This window comes from Sinocyclocheilus grahami, unplaced genomic scaffold, assembly GCF_001515645.1.
Source record: "Sinocyclocheilus grahami isolate Dianchi unplaced genomic scaffold, SAMN03320097.WGS_v1.1 scaffold347.1, whole genome shotgun sequence".
Taxonomy (NCBI): Eukaryota; Metazoa; Chordata; class Actinopteri; order Cypriniformes; family Cyprinidae; genus Sinocyclocheilus; species Sinocyclocheilus grahami.
The window spans coordinates 440003-458789 of NW_015505526.1; the positions used below are offsets into that span (position 1 = coordinate 440003).

The 18787-nt window shown below is 36.5% G+C and overlaps 3 protein-coding genes across 3 annotated transcripts in view; 1 reads left to right on the plus strand and 2 right to left on the minus strand.

The window, feature by feature from the left end:
- Positions 1-8261, minus strand: part of cfap61 (cilia and flagella associated protein 61) — a 33683-nt gene extending 25422 nt beyond the window's left edge. Inside the window, exons 1-13 of the mRNA XM_016229068.1 lie at positions 8238-8261; positions 7073-7149; positions 6032-6099; positions 5825-5942; positions 4787-4919; positions 2958-3167; positions 2803-2856; positions 2565-2677; positions 1974-2013; positions 1013-1152; positions 537-663; positions 385-462; positions 98-304 (exon numbers count right to left, since the gene is read on the minus strand). Of these exons, the coding sequence (XP_016084554.1) occupies positions 98-304; positions 385-462; positions 537-663; positions 1013-1152; positions 1974-2013; positions 2565-2677; positions 2803-2856; positions 2958-3167; positions 4787-4919; positions 5825-5942; positions 6032-6099; positions 7073-7149; positions 8238-8261 (1389 nt within the window). The remainder of the gene's footprint in view (positions 1-97; positions 305-384; positions 463-536; positions 664-1012; positions 1153-1973; positions 2014-2564; positions 2678-2802; positions 2857-2957; positions 3168-4786; positions 4920-5824; positions 5943-6031; positions 6100-7072; positions 7150-8237) is intronic.
- Positions 8262-8297: 36 nt separating this feature from the next.
- Positions 8298-17308, plus strand: LOC107548429 (crooked neck-like protein 1). The gene is made up of 14 exons (XM_016229096.1): positions 8298-8484; positions 8619-8771; positions 9992-10083; positions 10160-10318; positions 10416-10582; positions 11959-12137; positions 12211-12381; positions 12795-12986; positions 13088-13147; positions 13383-13463; positions 14002-14241; positions 15199-15300; positions 15386-15634; positions 16500-17308. The coding sequence occupies exons 1-14, from the start codon at positions 8437-8439 to the stop codon at positions 16875-16877; spliced, it is 2271 nt and encodes a 756-aa protein (XP_016084582.1). The 5' UTR covers positions 8298-8436; the 3' UTR covers positions 16878-17308.
- A 9-nt stretch (positions 17309-17317) lies between these two features.
- naa20 (N-alpha-acetyltransferase 20, NatB catalytic subunit) overlaps positions 17318-18787 on the minus strand; it is a 6737-nt gene continuing 5267 nt past the window's right edge. The window contains exons 5-6 of the mRNA XM_016229069.1: positions 17868-18013; positions 17318-17567 (exon numbers count right to left, since the gene is read on the minus strand). Coding sequence (XP_016084555.1) covers positions 17482-17567; positions 17868-18013 — 232 coding nt within the window. The 3' untranslated portion in view covers positions 17318-17481. The remainder of the gene's footprint in view (positions 17568-17867; positions 18014-18787) is intronic.

An 18787-nucleotide genomic window follows, 5' to 3' on the forward strand; every position in this document is an offset into this window, starting at 1 on the left:
AGAAAACAAGACAAAAATATTGAGTAAGATAATCATTTTTTGCAGTCTGAGATTACTGTGGTCTTTTTTTTACAGGAGAAAATTGACTTTTGCCCACCTTATGGCTGTAATGGGGTGGATGAAGGAGGAAATAGAGGCAGGACTTGTGTGCCAAGCGCAGCACCTCCCTAAAGATATATTTGGTGTGATGCTGGAAAATGGGGTTGAGGAAAAAGTGACACAGTCGACCGTGTTCCTCTCGCTGGTGATGGCTGAAGTACATGAACCTCTCGACGTCAAAGTTGGCTCTGATGAACTCAATGTCCTGGGAGCACGAAATGCATTGCAAATGATTTATGGTAAGAAACAGCAATGACACACCATGACACGTCATTAAAAATGTACCTCTTCATCTCTAATGATTATCAAACCAACAACTCGCCCATCGACCTGAGCCACAAAAGCCTGAAGAGCAGTTCCATCCTGAGAAGGAGAGACAATGTTCAGACATCACAAGCACTGCTCTGAGACGATTTAGTGAGTGGTTTGTGACAGACCTGGTCTTTTCGGGCCTGTAGGAACAGATCCAGATCTTCACTGATGGACTCCCGCTGGCCGAGACTCTCAGTCAAACTCTGGACTGCTGGGATATCAGACGACACCGCCACTCGCACCTCCAATATCCTGATGGACAAACAAATATTAGTTTGAAACATAAGACATTGGACAATTCATGAATACATTTTGTAATGAATGTAAAAATGTTGCCACAAGATATTATCTGTAAATATCAATTGGATTCCTAGAAACAGCTGAGGTCAAATATATTAGAAGACAGAATAATTGATTTATCTTCAATAGATCATCTTTTGAATCTGGTTTTATGCGCTCACAAAAACTATAAAGGTCAGAATGTTGTTCTTTAATTTTATTGTGGTTCAATCATGCTTTATGGTACAATTCATCTTCTAAGGAACTATTGATTTGGAGATTTTTTATCCGCTCATTTAGATGATTCCGAGTGTGCGTGTACCTGGTCAATCCCCACCGGTGACACAGGTAGAGTTCCTGCGAGCAGGTGCTGGTGTCCCGAGGGGCGACTCTGATGAAGGACTGCAGCAGGGGGAACTCTGGAGTCAGTTTAGGTACAGAGATCACACAGAAATCCCGATCCTGCGGAACGTCATAACTATTTATGTCACATTTATTAGATTTATTATGTTACTTGTAAAACAGGACACAAAATGCTGGACTGTGCACTCAAGAATGAAAATACTGTCATCATTTACATTACCGCTTAAAGATTTAGTGGCGGTAAGATTTTTGTATGTTTCTCTTATGCTTACCAAGGCTGAATTTATTTTATCAAATGTAAACAGTAAAAATATGATTACAATTTATAATAATTGCTTTTCTATTTGAATATATTTTAAGATGTAATTCATTCCTGTGAGTTAAAGCTGAATTTTCAGCATCTTCAGTGTCACATGATCCTTCAGAAATCATTCTAATATGCTGATTTTCTGCTCAAGAAACATTTCTTAACATTAGCAATGTTGAAAACAGTTGTGCTGCTTTATATTTTTGTGGAAACTGATTTTTCTTTTTTATTTGTTGCTTAGAAAGTAAAAAAACTGTGTTTTACTGTCACTTTTGATCAATTTAAATCACATTTTCAGGGGAAAAAGCATTACAAAAAAAGAAAAACTGACTGACCCCAAACTTTTCAATGGTACTGAACTCTTGTCTTAAACATGTATGACTTTTTTCTTTTACAGTACACAAAAGGATATAGTTTGAAGAATGTCAATCTTCTGTTTTCCAAATATGACAAAAAGTAATATTCATAATAATAATGTTTGCTTCATAGGACTACTGTTAGGATTTTGAATTGTAATTTTTTTGTTTAAAAAAAAGAGCAATATGAGGGTGAATTATCATAATGATAATTTTTTGTTGAGTGAAACCTTAAACGAGCCAGTTGATGTACTTACCGGGAACAGTTTAAACAGGTACGGCAGGAAATCTGCTGATCTTTAAGGAAAGAAGACGACAACAGAAATGAAAGCTTATGAGCATCATCTGTTCTGTAGGAGCAATGATAAAGGCTGCCATGTTGGGCAGTAGTAAGAGTGTGGTCTAGTTGGTCTCGCTGTCACTTTAAGCATTCTACTCATTAATTACATGCTCATGCTCCGTGGGGAGCGACAGGCCTCCATATTCCACAACAGCTGGCCAATAAGGTGGCACACAGACCAGCTCAGCAGGAGCCAAATAACACTCAGACTGATTTTTACAACAGCTCCTCACTGAAAGCCACTGGAGCTCGGCCAGATGAGGACAGACAGTTTTCCTTTAACCAAAATTCATTTAATCAGTACAAGTTCTAATAACTTGCGTACTTCAGAGGAGCCATATTTTACACTTTCATAGCACTATCCCACTAAAGTCATGGTTTCTTGCACCAAAAACAGTCATAATTGAGATTTTCATGATAATTATCCACCCTGTCTCTGACCCTTTGAACTAAACAGGCTGTTCTGCTGGTTGCTAGTTAGTAACTTTCTGGTCCAAGAGGTCCTCACCTCATTTCAAATTTCTTTTCCATAGTGAAGAGCTGGATGCAGAATGCATTAGGTGGCCCGTCTGGTTCAGAGTCCTCACCTGACTCCACAGTGTCTTTGATGCATGAATTTGGCTAGTTAAGAGAAATCAATAGAGAAACAAAAATAAGCAATTCACATAAGGCATGAATCACATTTGGAAGGATTCGCAAATATAGTAGCTGGTATTAAAATGCAAAAGATGATGTTTAGCGCTGACCTGAGATATGTCAGTAGGCTCATCTCCACTCTCCTGCTCTGCTGCCAGTTCACCCTGTGAAGGTCATTTGGGTAAGTTATTAAAAATACATAAATTAGCCCTGAAATCCCTGATGAGCACCATTAATTATGCTGAATGTGTCTTTTGAAACTCACTTCCACAGGTTCTTTGGCTTCATCAGATTGCTGGGCATCAGTGACATTGGTTTCCTCCCCCAGCGATTGTGGCTCCTCTGGTTTTTCCTCTTGATGAGCTGGATTTGTCTTTCTCAATCCTTCAAATTCTTCAAGTTCAAACCACTTATTGAATAGCTTCAAATCCATGTGACCGCTCACACTGACAAAACCAACGACAGCTCCTTCACTCTGTGTAAGTACACACACACTAACACTTTACTAACAGTTTAATTAACACATTTTTGGATTACGATACAAATATTGACGCTTGTATCTTCGTTATTACTTATTTTGGGGTGCTGATTCCAAAAATAGTGCCTGTTTCATAACATTTTCTCACAAAATATGATGCATTTCGTAGCATTTTTGTTTTCCGCAACCATTTGTAAAGTGAAGTTGTCTTATATTATCCCGTAATCACCAGAGAACCTGCCACAAAGACATGATTCATGTCTTCCTCTGAGCCGATTATGACTATTTGTTTAATTCTCAGCCTATTTTCACATGTATGAATGAATCAAGACTTTAGTATAAGCCTAATCCTGATTTCCACTTTCCACTCCTTTGCAAATTGTAAGTTAATGAGTAAGTTTTGGAACACTTGACATTTGAAACTTTTGACATTTGACTGCTTTTATTTTGTTAAGTGCATTAAAGCTGATACATTTTTTGATAGAAAACTACAAAATTCTGAATTCTTATTTGGTGAAAAAACTATGTGATGGAAGGTTTTAATGGTATTTTTGAACATAGCACCATCAAATTAGATATTATTAGGCTTTTTCCGCTTTTTTCCCTCAAGATGCAGGGCTGTCTAATTATAATTGTCGAAAAATTGTGATGATAGAAAAATGCTAAATCTTAATGGTACTAAAAATAGGCTTCTTTTTCTTCAAATTAATATAATTCATTCCTATTTCTCTTTGATTTTGGGGTGAAATATGACCTGGACATGCTCTTGACAGATTTCATGAGATTCACCCATATATAATTTAAAACTCTCATAAAAACTGAGTTAGAGACCTAGAAAAACAGCACCTCTGTAATAATTTATAAATTTTCTCTTGAATTTTTTTTTTTTGTAATTCTCCTGGGCAATGTAGTACAGCTTTCCTGCTGAATGGACGGGACATTCAGACAAAAGGCAAAATGGCTACAGATGTCTGGACACAATATGTTCAGTGTGAGTATGTCTTGGCAGGGCATGAGCTCTCATCTGCCATATGTCGCATGAACACATGTCAGTATGCGCCGCAGGGCAGAGAGTGGGGCGATCTGTCGTCCTGTCATTCCTGCGAAAACACAAACTAACACAATTTCTGCCCCACTTTGCATAAAGAGTCTGTCAACTTGAGAGGTTACTGGGCTCTTTTTCTCAAGTGATAAATCCGAGAAGCAAAAAAGCTTAAAAAAGCTCTGAAGTTGCTTTCCTTTTTTTTTTTTTTTTTTTTTTTTTTTATCTTTAAAAAATATATATGCTGATTTACAAAAAAGGCCTAATATTATGTAATTTGATAATGCTGATAATGCTAAAACTTTCCATTACGTACAGTTTTTTCCACAAAATAAGAAAGCAAATGCATCATATTTTGTGAGAAAGTGTGACACGCTCGAGCAAAACAGGCACTATTTTTGAAATCAGCACCTCTAAAATGAGCAAGAAACTAATATAATTTCTCAAATATGATGCAGGGCAGTGTATTAAAAGAGTTCATATTTGTGTTTTTTTATGTGCCAAACCAAATTTTCAGAGCTTTATTATCCACATTATTTTTTAATCTCTCAATTGTAAACAAAACCAGACTAACTTCACAGACAGCTGCATGGTTCTCCTCGTCTTGAGCCTCGATGAGCTCAGACAGGAAGTACGGCCCGTGGGACTCCACCAGTGGCGTGATCTGCTCTGCAAATATGTGCATGAGGTCATCGTGATCTTCCACTCTGGGGAATATAAAGTTATTGCGCCAGGATTTTAATACATCACTGTGCTGCAAATGCCCTGTATAAACTGTATATTGATATAAATTGTGTACAGCAGGACAAAACAGTCTAGACATGGATTATGATCGGCTTTACACTAGACGAAACAACACACACGACTGTCTGAATTTGATTGACACAAATGAGTGAATTTCACAGAAACATGGCTATGTCACTTTTCACCCAAAATACAAGAGAAAAATAAGAAATTATATTTTGCATAGAGAAAATATAACCTATTTTAGACTTATTTTTTATTCAAATTAAGCATATTTCCTGCCCATTACAGTAATGTTTATAGATTTTTTTTTAGTTCTTTGATATTTTCATTCTTCTCATTGATGAGTCTCATTAACTGTATTATCATTATTGCAAGACAAGTATAAACAGTAAAAATTAAAAATTTTACATTTTAATAATTTAAAGGTAGTACAACTAATAATACCATAATATAAGAATACTTTACAAATTAAATTATATGTATTATATATATATATGTATACATATATATTTTTTTCTATTACTCATACAGTATTTGAATGACTTACTTTAAGGCTTTGAAACATTTTAATTGTTTCAATGTTGAATCTGAATAAATGACTTCTATATTAAAATAATTACAGTCGAATTGTTCTAATGAATAAATACAGTAATAATTGAAAAATATAATACAATATATAACAAAATATAATTGCATAAATGTATTTTATTTTAGCATTACAGTAATGTATTGCAAATGTAACTTTGGAAAATGTGCTTAATTCTCCTGAACATAATGCCACAATACAGTGAAATATGACCCAGCCACGCACTTGTCGGTTTTCATGAGACTCACCCATCCATAAGTAAACGAGAGGTTTACAAACCTGGCACTGCGGATGCGAAGTCGAGGGCAGTAATTGTGTCGCTGACAAACGTAGGCCGAATACTGAACCTCCTCCTTAACAGGCATCACAGGTTCAAAGATCTTCTCCAGTGCTGCCTCTGATATGAAGAGAATGACAGAATAATATTACCGTCAATGCCAGCACACAAAAAAGTTTGAAGTAATATTATACTCATTTATTTCCTACCAAGTGAGCCTCTGTAGGGAGTCAGGAGGCAGATGTATTCCAGCTCCACAACGGCATTGAAAACTGTTCTAGAATTTACATAGGAAGGAAACAAAAATCTTTGATTATTAAATTTGATTGAATGGATACAGGAAGGCATTGCTATACAGTCAATACAATTTGTGCTGCCTAAAACAAGATCCATATCCACCCTAACCAAATAACAACAGAAAAATCTTGTTTTATTACATTAGATATAAACCAATGAGCAGACTGTGTGTATTCTTCAGCCTTATAGGTGAACCTCACAAAACCTGTCAAGAACATGTACAGGTCACATTTGTGACCCTGGAGCACAAAACCAGTCTTAAGTCGCTGGGGTATATTTGTAGCAATAGCCAACAATACCTTGTGAGGGTCAAAATTATAGATTTTTCTTTTATGCCAAAAATCATTAGGATATTAAGTAAAGATCATGTTCCATAAAGATATTTAGTAAATTTCCTACTGTAAATATATTAAAACTTAATTTTTGATTAGTAATATGCATTGCTAAGAACTTCAACGTTAAAGGCGAGTTTCTCAATATTTAGATTTTTTTGTACCCTCAGATTCCAGATTTTCAAATAATCGTATCTCGGCCAAACATTGCCCTATCCTAACAAACCATACATCAATGGAAAGCTTATTTATTCAGATTTCAGATGGTGTATAAATCTCAATTTCGAAAAAAATTGACCCTTATGACTGGTTTTGTGGTCCACCTCAAAACCAAAAAAAATAAATTGTTTCTCAATATTTTGATTTTTTTGTACCCTCAGATTCCAGATTTTCAAATAATCGTATCTCGGCCAAACATTGCCCTATCCTAACAAACCATACATCAATGGAAAGCTTATTTATTCAGATTTCAGATGGTGTATAAATCTCAATTTCGAAAAAAATTGACCCTTATGACTGGTTTTGTGGTCCACCTCAAAACCAAAAAAAATAAATTTTTTGTGAGATTCACCGTTAAATGTTCACATCGATAAAAGACAATACAAAGCAGTCTTCTTTTACCTCATTATCTCTTTAGCGCCCCCTATGGAGAAGCCAGGCTGAGCCACAAATAAATGCAGGAAAAGAGTGTTCATGGGCTGGAGGAAAGACAAAATGGGCTGTAAAATGGATATGTTAAATATTAATGGACATCGCGGTTTATTTGCTTTGCCTACAGTGAATTTCAAGCCATTGGCGTGATTCTGAAGTAAATTCTTCCAGCATGCCTGATCCACCAGCTCTTCAGTGGGGTGGTCTGAGAAAGATGCATGGGCCAAAACTTCATTCGTAGCGGTGCTCAGGGACACGGCTAAATTTGCTTTCTCACTGCAATGAGAAATAGAAAAAAAATCATTCCATTCAATCAAACAAGTCTAAGCTATGAGCTATTTCTGATTATACTACATTATAATGATTATACTAATTATAATAACATGTTCCTGTGGCTCAGTGGTAGAGCAATGCGTTAGCAGCGCAAAAGGTCATGGGTTCGATTCCCAGGGAACACGCATACTGGTAAAAAATGTATAGCCTGAATGCACTGGAAGTCAGCGTCTGCTAAATGCATAAATTATTATTAATTAAATTATTATAATGAAAGTAAATTAAAGTACACTCTCAGAAAAAAAGTAAAAAAGCTGTCACTGCTGCGCCACCTTTTCAAAAGGTACACTTCTGTACACTCTAAAAAATGCTGGGTTAAATATAACCCAGCGCTGGGTTAAAAAGGGACAAACCTAAATTTGCTTTCTCACTGCAATGAGAAATAGAAAAAAAATCATTATAATGATTACATTATAATGATTATACTAATTATAGAGCAATGCGTTAGCAGCGCAAAAGGTCATGGGTTCGATTCCCAGGGAACACGCATACTGGTAAAAAATGTATAGCCTGAATGCACTGGAAGTCAGCGTCTGCTAAATGCATAAATTATTATTAATTAAATTATTATAATGAAAGTAAATTAAAGTACACTCTCAGAAAAAAAGTAAAAAAGCTGTCACTGCTGCGCCACCTTTTCAAAAGGTACACTTCTGTACACTCTAAAAAATGCTGGGTTAATTAAGAGAAAATACAATATAAAAGCACTATAATATACAGACCTTTCGTGTGAGAATACTCAAACCCTGTTTTTAGCAAGAAGTATGTTTCACATAAACGTTCATCTGGCGTTACCGCTAACCGTTAGCGAGCGTCCTGTAACCATGGTGACGGGGCTTCGTGACGTCGTTGCAGTCAAAGGTTACCGCGCGTCACGGCAAACGCGACGCGCGACACAAGGCATTGAAACGTCGCTAAAGTTTTAGCGGCTTATCGAAGTTTAAAAACGTTAAGAAATACGCACAGTTGCCTTATAATAAAGTGACAGGAGCGTAATAATCATGGCGTCCACCGCGGCGGGTAAACAGAGAATCCCGAAAGTGGCAAAGGTAAAAAAATAAATAATGTTTAGCGAGTTAGCATTAGCATGTTAACTACGTGAAGCGGTCGTGTTTCACTGTAAACACCTATTGTATAGTATTTCTAGATGTATGTTTGTATTTATTTTGTGTTGCGTGTTCAGGTGAAGAACAAAGCCCCAGCAGAGGTGCAGATCACCGCAGAGCAGCTGCTTAGAGAGGCAAAGGAGAGAGAGCTAGAGCTGCTGCCTCCTCCACCCAAACAGAAGATCACTGATGCAGAAGAGCTCAACGACTATAAACTGAAGAAGAGGAAGGTACGATGGCATAATGGTATCAAATGGTAGCGCCATGGTACTTTGATGCATACCATAGATAGTACTTTGTGGTTACTATATGCATGTACCGTGGTTTTTCCATAATGTCTAGCAAACACGACGTTACCAATGTACATGTACAGAAAACATGGTACTGTCAAGTCACATATTTATTTATATAATGCTTTATTTATACAATACAGCAGCTTCTCATTAATAAACTGGAAAGTGTCAGTCAGTTATGAAACAACTTCAAAAGACAATAGTGTCATTATTCAGCTCAGTTTAGTTCTGTGTTGATTGAATTCAGATCAATATCAGTGTCAGTGTTGCAAAAGGGTCATGCGTTATGAAACAAATGCAAGTTTATCAAGATATGTGCCATAAAAATGCTGCGTGTATATATACATGGTTCATGCTTTAAAAACATGTCAATACCATGGTACATCTCCAGAAAACTTAGTATTAACATAGTGTTGAGACATTAACATGTCCAAAAAACATGGTATTACCATAGCGTATGTCCATTAAACATGGCATTGTCATGCTATATGCCTCAAAAGACGTGGTATTAACATAGTAAAAGACCATAAAGCATGATACTGTCGTGGTTCGTGCCCCCAAAAGCATAGTATTACAAATAGACATGCCATAAAGCATGGTGTTGTCCTGGAACAGGCTGAAAATATTATGACATTACCATAGTGCATGTCCAGAAAACATAGTGTTGTTGTATGTTGCCCAAAAATATAGTATTACGGTGCCATAAAACATGGTATTACCATGGTATATGCTATAAAAACATTTTGTTACCATAGGTAAAACATGGTGTATTACCATAATACATGTCCAGTAAACATGGTATTACTATTGTCATGTTATGTGCCACAAAATCATAGTAGTATTACCAAGGCACATGTCATAAAATATTGTATTGCCGTAGTGCATGCTTTAAATATATTGCATTACCATGGTACATCTTCAGAAAACATGGAATTACCATAGTGCTTGTCCAGAAAACATTGCATTGTCATGGTATCTGCCCCAAAGACATAGTATTACCAATGTATATGCTTTAAAACACAACACTACCATGGTGCAACTCCAGAAAACATGGTATTATCATATAGAAAAACATGAATTTGCCATGATCCATGCTCTAAAAATGGAATTGCTACGGTACGTATCTAAACACATCCAACTTTTTTCTCTCAATACAGGGGTTTGAAGACAACATCAGGAAGAACAGAACTGTCATCAGCAACTGGATCAAGTACGCACAATGGGAGGAGAGCCTGAAGGAAGTCCAGAGGTGAGTTTCAGTTCGGTGTCCAATGACGGAATCATAGAGTGGAGGTGATTTCTGTAACTGTTTTTATTGCCTTCAGAGCTCGCTCTATATACGAGCGTGCGCTCGACGTGGATCACCGCAACATCACGCTGTGGCTGAAGTATGCAGAGATGGAGATGAAGAACCGGCAGGTGAATCACGCTCGCAACATCTGGGACCGGGCCATCACCATCCTTCCCCGTGTCAATCAGTTCTGGTATGCTTCCTCCTCATGATCATACAGACATTCAGACAAAGATACTATGTGATTTTGTCTCCCGATTCATTCTTTGATTCATGCGTTTATGCACCAGGTACAAGTACACCTATATGGAGGAGATGCTGGGGAACATTGCTGGCTGCAGGCAGGTGTTTGAGCGCTGGATGGAGTGGGAGCCAGAGGAACAGGCCTGGCATTCGTACATCAACTTTGAGCTGCGCTATAAGGAAGTGGACAAGTCCCGCAGCATCTATGAGAACTATATCCTTTCATAAATAGCCTGTTTCATCAGCAGTATCTGGATACATACAGTAGTACACTCATATAAAGCGATGTATACTATATAGCAAATCTCAACTGCCTTATTCATTTCATTGCAAAATGAAACTGTTATCACCTAACTCTTTATATAAAGTTAGATATATAAGTATATCCAACTTCAACTGCGAATATACAGTATACTATTTGCATAGGGCGATACACACTATGGTAAATCTCACCTGCTTGATTACTTGTATTGTGGCAAAATATAACTATATTGTCGCCCGGCTTTAATTTGCTAAATACATAAAGCATGAAAATATTATAAACATTAACAACATGAATCTCTGTAAAGCTGATTTGAAATAATGCGTATTGTGAAAAGTGGCATACAAATATATTTGACTTGAAATGCATAAAATATATAAATAAGGTTTATTATTTTATATTACACTACCAGTCAAAAGTTTTTAAAGGTTTTTTAAAGAAGTCTCTTCTGCTTACCAAGCCTGCATTTATTTGATCCAAAGTACAGCAAAAACAGTACAATTTTGAAATATTTTTACTATTTAAAATAACTGTTTGCTATTTGAATATATTTTAAAATGTAATTTATTCCTGTGATCAAAGCTGAATTTTCAGCATCATTACTCCAGTCTTCAGTGTCACATGATCCTTCAGAAATCATTCTAACATTTGCTGCTCAAAAAACATTTATTATTATTATTATGATGTTGAAAACAGCTGAGTAGAATTTTTCAGGTTTCTTTGATGAATAGAAAGTTCAGAATAACAGCATTTATCTGAAATAAAAATCTTTGTAGCATTATAAATGTCTTTATAATCACTTTTGATGAATTTAAAGCATCCTTGCTAAATAAAAGTATTAAATTCTATAATCCCACCTCCCAAAAAAATTATGCTGACTCCAAGCTTTTGAATGGTATAGTGTATAATGTTACAAAAGCTTTTTATTTCAGATAAATGCGGATCTTTTGATCTTTCTATTCATCAAAGAATCCTGAAAAAAATGTACTCAACTGTTTTAAATATTGGTGGTGATAATAATAATAATAATAAGAAGAAATGTTTCTTGAGCAGCAAATTTATTAGAGTTTATTAGAGTGATTTCTGAAGATCATGTGACACTGAAGACTGGAGTAATGATGCTGAAAATTCAGCTTTGATCACAGGAATAAATTACATTTTAAAATATATTCAAATAGAAAACAGTTATTTTAAATAGTAAAAATAAAATTCACAATATTACTGCTTTTGTTGTCTTTTGGATCAAATAAAGGTAGTGTATATTATTCTTATTTTAGAATGAATGGCTGTTATGTAAAAAAATATAGTTATCCTTAATGGCAAAGCACTCGTGATGGTCCATCCCGAAGTGAAGAACTGGATCAAGTACGCTCACTTCGAAGAGAAGCACGGCTACATCGCTCGGGCGAGGAAGGTGTTCGAGAGAGCTGTAGAGTTTTTTGGTGAGGAGTATATCAGCGAGAACCTCTCCGTGGCTTTTGCCAGATTCGAGGAGAAGCAGAAAGAGGTAAGACTTCCTGCGTTCATGTCCCTTCTGCTGTTTCCTGTTCAGACCTGACCGTTCGCTTTTTGTCTTTTAGTTTGAGAGAGTTCGTGTCATCTATAAATACGCTTTGGACAGAATCCCCAAGCAACAGGCCCAGGAGCTGTTTAAGAACTACACCGTGTTTGAGAAGCGGTTTGGAGACAGGAGAGGAATCGAGGATGTGATCGTCAGCAAAAGGAGGTTTCAGTATGAAGAGGAAGTCAAGGTGAGTAAAACACACTTGTATGTATGTTAATATTATCTCTGTGTGTGTGTGTGTGTATATAAATTCAAAAATAAATTGTTTTTATATATATTATATAGATAATGTTCATTTCATTCTGCCTAGTACAGTATTTTTATGAATGCTTTGTAAATATTTTAATAAATGATGTTTATTAATTTATGTATGTTTGTTAACCTTACACTATTAGTAACAACAAAATAAACAATTACATTTTAATTATTTAAATGACCATTAATCCTTACTCAAAATTTCATAATACTTACTCTTAGTTCTGATTAAAAAACATCCTTTTGGTATTTGTTAAAGCAAGTTGTAGTTTTAGCCTTTTGCAAAGCATCCGTATCTTACTTAATGACTCTGCTTTAAAATGTACTTAATTTTCTGCTGTATAGGCAAGCCCACACAATTATGATGCATGGTTTGATTACCTGCGGCTGGTGGAGAGTGACACCGATGCAGACACGGTTAGAGAAGTGTACGAGAGAGCCATAGCCAACATACCCCCCATCCAAGAAAAGAGACACTGGAGACGCTACATCTACCTGTGGATTGACTACGCTCTCTATGAGGAGCTGGAGGTCAAGGTATGATAGATGTCGGTGAGCTGAAGTATTCAGCATTCATTTGCATGTACACATTTAGTATTAGAGTTTGATGTTATATTGTTTTTTTCTGATTTGTTTAGGACCCTGAGAGAACGAGGCAGGTGTATCAAGCGTGTCTGGAGCTTATACCACACAAAAAGGTAAAACTGTCCTTCTTAATGGTGGTTAAAAACACTATTTACACAACCTCATGTCAGTTTTTAGTGAGCCAGTCCTTAAAATGTTAATTCTGCCCCCTTTTTGCAACAGCTGAAAAAAAAAAAAAAGTGCTTGACACTGTATTTTAATCTGTGAAATCCTATATAGGTACCATTTCTAAGTCAAATTTTTATGAATTGTTTTCTAACTATAGCCTATATATTTTTTTATACTCAGTTTACATTTGCCAAGATTTGGCTCTTATACGGACAATTTGAAATCCGACAAAAAAACCTCCAGAATGCTAGACGAGGCCTGGTAAGTGTTTCACTCTGAAACAGATTTATATACTTTTAGACTACTGTTCAAAAGTTTGGGATCAGTATTACATTTGAAAACATTTATTCAAAAAGGATGCATTAAATTGATCAAAAGTGACAGTAAAGACATTTATAATGTTGCAAAAGATTTCTATTTCAAATTAATGCTGTTCTATTTATCAAAGATTCTTGGAAAAAAAATCACTGTTTCCACAGAATATGAAGCAGCACAACTGTTGTCAACACTGTGATAAAGCAGCAAATCAGAATATTAGAATGATTTCTGAAAGATCATGTGACACTGAAGACTGGATAATGATGCTGAAAATTCAGCTTTGATCACAGGAATACATTTTAAAATATATTTACAGAAAACAGTTATTTTAAATACAAATCATTTTTTATTAATTTTTTTATTAAATAAATGCAGCCTTGGGAGTATAGGAGATTTCTTTAATTTCTTTTAAAAAATGACCCCACACTTTTGAATGGTAGTGTACTTCCTACACATTGACCTCTAACCTCTCGCCTGTCAGGGCACAGCCATCGGAAAGTGTCCCAAAAACAAACTGTTTAAAGGCTACATCGAGCTGGAGCTACAGCTGAGGGAGTTTGACCGCTGCAGGAAGCTCTACGAGAAGTATCTGGAGTTCAGTCCAGAAAACTGCACCACCTGGATCAAGTTTGCCGAGCTGGAGGCCATCCTGGGAGACACAGACCGGGCCAGAGCCATATTTGAACTGGCCATTGGACAACCACGACTCGACATGCCAGAGGTCAGAACTTCACATTTCTCTCTCTTTACAGTTATTGATTTCTTCCAAGTTTTTTTCCTCCATATTCTCACTATATCATACTATATGAGCCATGAAAGCCTGATGTTTCAAATATGATACTTAAAGGGTTAGTTCACCCAAAAATGAAAATGAGCTCATAAATTACTCACCCTCAAGTCATTCTAGGTGTATATGACTTTCTACTTTCAGACGAATCCAGTCGGAGTTATATTAAAAATTGTCTTTGATCTTTCAAGCTGTTTCATGGCACTCAGCGGGTGTTGCATGCATCAGTCCAAAAGCACTTAATTAAAATGCGCCCATCCATAAAAAAAAAGGGTCTCACACGGCTCTGGGGGGTGAACAAAGGCCTTCTGTAGCGAATCAATGCGTTTTTGTAAGAGAAATATCCATACGTCATCCACCCGGAGCTGCTTCCAGTGTACAACAGTGAGTGCAAGCTAGATTAAAGTGATTATTACGTTTTGAATATGGATATTTTTCTTACAAAAACGCATCGATTCGCTACTGAAGGCCTTTGTTCACCCCCCGGAGCCGTGTGAGACACTTTTTTTTTTAAATGGATGGGCGCATTTTATTTAACTGCTTTTGGACTGCTGCATGCAACACCCGCTGAGTGCCATGAAACAGCTTGAAAGATCAAAGACAATTTTTTATATAACTCTGACTGGATTCGTCTGAAAGAAGAAAGTCTTATACACCTAGGATGACTTGAGGGTGAGTCATTTATGGGCTAATTTTCATTTTTGGGTGAACTAACCCTTTAACAAAAAGCACTTGTTAACTTTTAAAGTTTTTTAAAAATTATTTTCTCTTAAGGTTCAATAAACCTTAATTTCATTTTGAAAAACATGTTAGACTGTTGTTTCATGCCAAGCTTTACAGGGTTAAAACAAGTCATTCTTAACTGTTTCTCCATTGTATTGTTTACATCAGGTGCTGTGGAAGTCATACATCGACTTTGAGATCGAGCAAGAAGAATACGACAACACACGAGGACTTTATAAGAGACTGTTACAGCGTACTCAACATGTCAAAGTAAGCCACCAGAATGACGGCAACATAACATGCTCATCCTAAATGAATATCTGATGCATTTGTTTCCATTCTGGTTGTATTGTAGGTCTGGATCAGCTATGGCCAGTTTGAGCTGTCCATCGACAGTGACGACCGCATACAGCGATGCAGACAGATCTACGAGGAGGCCAATAAGAGTATGCAGAGCTGTGAGGAGAAGGAGGAACGTCTGATGCTCCTGGAGTCCTGGAGAGACTTTGAGGACGAGTTCGGATCATTCGCCAACAAGGAGAGAGTCCAGAAACTCCTGCCGGAGAAGGTGAAGAAGAGGAGGAAGATCACAGCAGAAGACGGGGTGAGAGTTTATGCCGCCTTCTGTCCTGTTTGTTGGATTGTTCTGAGATTGTGGGTGTAGGTTTCTTTCTTACATTGAGTCATCATAAATTTTGAAAATCAATTTAAATTACTTGCATGCACACATTTTTGAAGTGACGCTTGTTTTCTTTATGCAACAATTAGAAATCCTGACGATGCATGTGCGCTAATCTTGAAACGTGAAGATTTGAAATGTAAATTGTTTCAGTCAAGAATTTATTTAAAATTCTAAAAATTAAATGAATCGCGAGTCTGTAAAGTATCATTGAGCATTTAAAAAAATATAACTATTTAATTACTTGAATGTGCAAATTATTGGAGACATAGAGACTCTGGTTTTCTCACTATATCAATTAGAAATTCTGCCCGATGCATCAGCCTTGAAATAAATTTTTGGATCGTAAAATGTTTGTTCCGGTCAAGAATCAATATGAAATTCTAAAAAGTCTCATTCAATATTTTTCAATTATTTAAAATACAAAAAAATTGAATTATATTACTTGTATGCACACACAAACTATTTATAAAGCTGCCGACACATTTAAAATTATTTTCAAACAAGACTTGGAAGTCTTGGAAATAAATACATTAAAAAAAATTGTCTTAAGCAGTTTGTCTTTTTCCTTTTCTTACCTAAGACAGGAGAAGCATTTACATAATCCTATTAATGTACTTAAAAATACAAAATCGTTAATTGAATTCTAATTGAGTCTTGATGAAAATCGAATACTTTTGAATTGGGAAAAAATCTTTCCTGAATCAAAAACCTATGAATCATTAATTGAATTGAAGTTTCACACCTCTATCAACTAGTCATCCCGAACACATTGTCTTTTGTTTATCAGTCGGATGCAGGTTGGGAAGAATATTATGACTACATCTTCCCCGAGGACGCTGCCAACCAGCCCAACCTCAAACTGCTGGCCATGGCCAAGATGTGGAAGAAACAGCAGCATGAGGATGAGGAAGAGGAAGATCAGGAGGAAGAAGAAGAAGAAGAAGAAGAAGGACAGCAGGTTCCTCAAGGGAAGGAAGCACAGGAGAGCCCAGAACCAGAGGAGCAGGGACCTGCAGCCCAAAGAGAACGGCCTGAAAACAAGTACGACAACGACGATCGCGACGATGACGAAGAGAGCAGCAGTAGTAGTGACAGCGAGAGTGATGGTGGTGACCATCAAGATGACAAGACGGAACAAACAAAAGCGGCCACAGAAAATCACTGACCTGGTGTGGTGGAACTTAACACGTTATTTGTCTCCGTTTCGTTCTTTCTGTCTGTCTCTTTTCTTTTGTAACAATATAAAGGTGTGACCCAAATGTGCCAATCACTTACTGTTATTCAATATGGCAGCCCCCAAACCGATCGTCGCTTACATTGTAGTGGAAGAATCAGAGGGAATCATATTGCAAACGTTTGCACAGTTGTCATGTTATTAATGATGATTGAGCAAACAGAGAGTTTTCTGATTCTGATGTCTTATTTTGACAGCCTTTGCAATATTACAGGCAAAACTACCAGAGAACTATCAGAGGCAAAAATATTACAGCAGAAACGGTCTATGACCCTGACTTTTTTTGTACGCTAATCAGTTATCAACCTGCACATGTGTTTTATATTTTATTTTAAAAGACAAATACAACAAGTGTTTGCTTTAGCCTTTTTATTTCATGTAACTACAGTCCCAAAGTCCTTTAGTTTCAGCTTTATTAACCCAATTCTTCAAAGCAGTGGCTCTCTGACATTTCAAATCAATTTTGTGATCAAAAAAAGCCAATGTCTGTTTTCCCAGTTGGATGTTGAGGATTTCAGAGAGCCACATGTTAGTGTTATTCAATATCTTCTGGCCGGACTGGATGCGGAAGCGGGATTATGGATTTCTTCTCTGCGTCTCTGGATAAAGCTTTCCTCATATCTGTCAAATGAAAGAACAGTAAAATAAGATTTGTGAGATTTTCTGAAGAACTGAGTTTAGCTTGCAAAAGTATTTAGCGTGATTCTTGGTTTTACTGCACTGGTAATGTTGCAATTTAAGTCTCTTTTATTTGTCCTTATTGTTTGCAGGTGAAAAATGTAAGTCTGATTGCATGGTAACATTAACAAGCAGCATAAATGTTGCAGGAGGCCAGGTAATACATTCCTTTCAAATAAAAAATTGTACTGACCCCAAACTTTTGAACAGTAGTTTAATGATCACACAAGTGAAAAAACCTACCATAAGCATCTTCGTCAGGTTCACCGTTACTGGCCGAGTAATACTCTATAACGGTTCTGTACACGCTGTAGCCGAGCTGTTTGTACATTTTCACAGCAACTTGATTAGAAACTCGCACAAAGAGATCCACAAAGAATCCGCCCTTCCTAAAAAAACGAGAAACAGAAGAACTAATTTCGAGTCCGGATACACAGATACTGTGCAAATACCAATATTTAATGTCATGTTATGGCTGATGACCAATATAATTTCAGTTTATACTGTTCTGCCTGCTTTTATTTTCACATGCATTTATTTATTTTATTTAATATATGATGCGATTTAAAAGAATCCGCCCTTCCTAAAAAAACGAGAAACAGAAGAACTAATTTCGAGTCCGGATACACAGATACTGTGCAAATACCAATATTTAATGTCATGTTATGGCTGATGACCAATATAATTTCAGTTTATACTGTTCTGCCTGCTTTTATTTTCACATGCATTTATTTATTTTATTTAATATATGATGCGATTTCAATTTTTCCTTTGTCTTTGGAGTGTTACAAGCTCTTGGTGCATAAAGAAGATCTGTAAAGTTGCAAAGACTAAAGTCTCAAATCCAAAGAGATATTCTTTATAAAAGTTAAGAGTCAGCCACACCTACCTAAAACGGCTCGTTCTAACACGCCCCCACATGTCTACATCACTATGTGGGAAGATTTGCATAACGCCGCCCAAATGTTCACGCAAAGAAAGAAGGTGCAACTTTTATTCTTGCTGTAGTATTGTTGCTGCCGCCATGTCGTGAAGGCGCTGTGTGTTTCGTTGTGAAAGCAAAACTACTTTGTTTGGTCTTCCAAAAGAGGACGATATCTGCTTCGTCATGCCTAGAGCTGATCTGTGCTGGTCGCTGAGGAAATACTACAACTTTGCGCTGT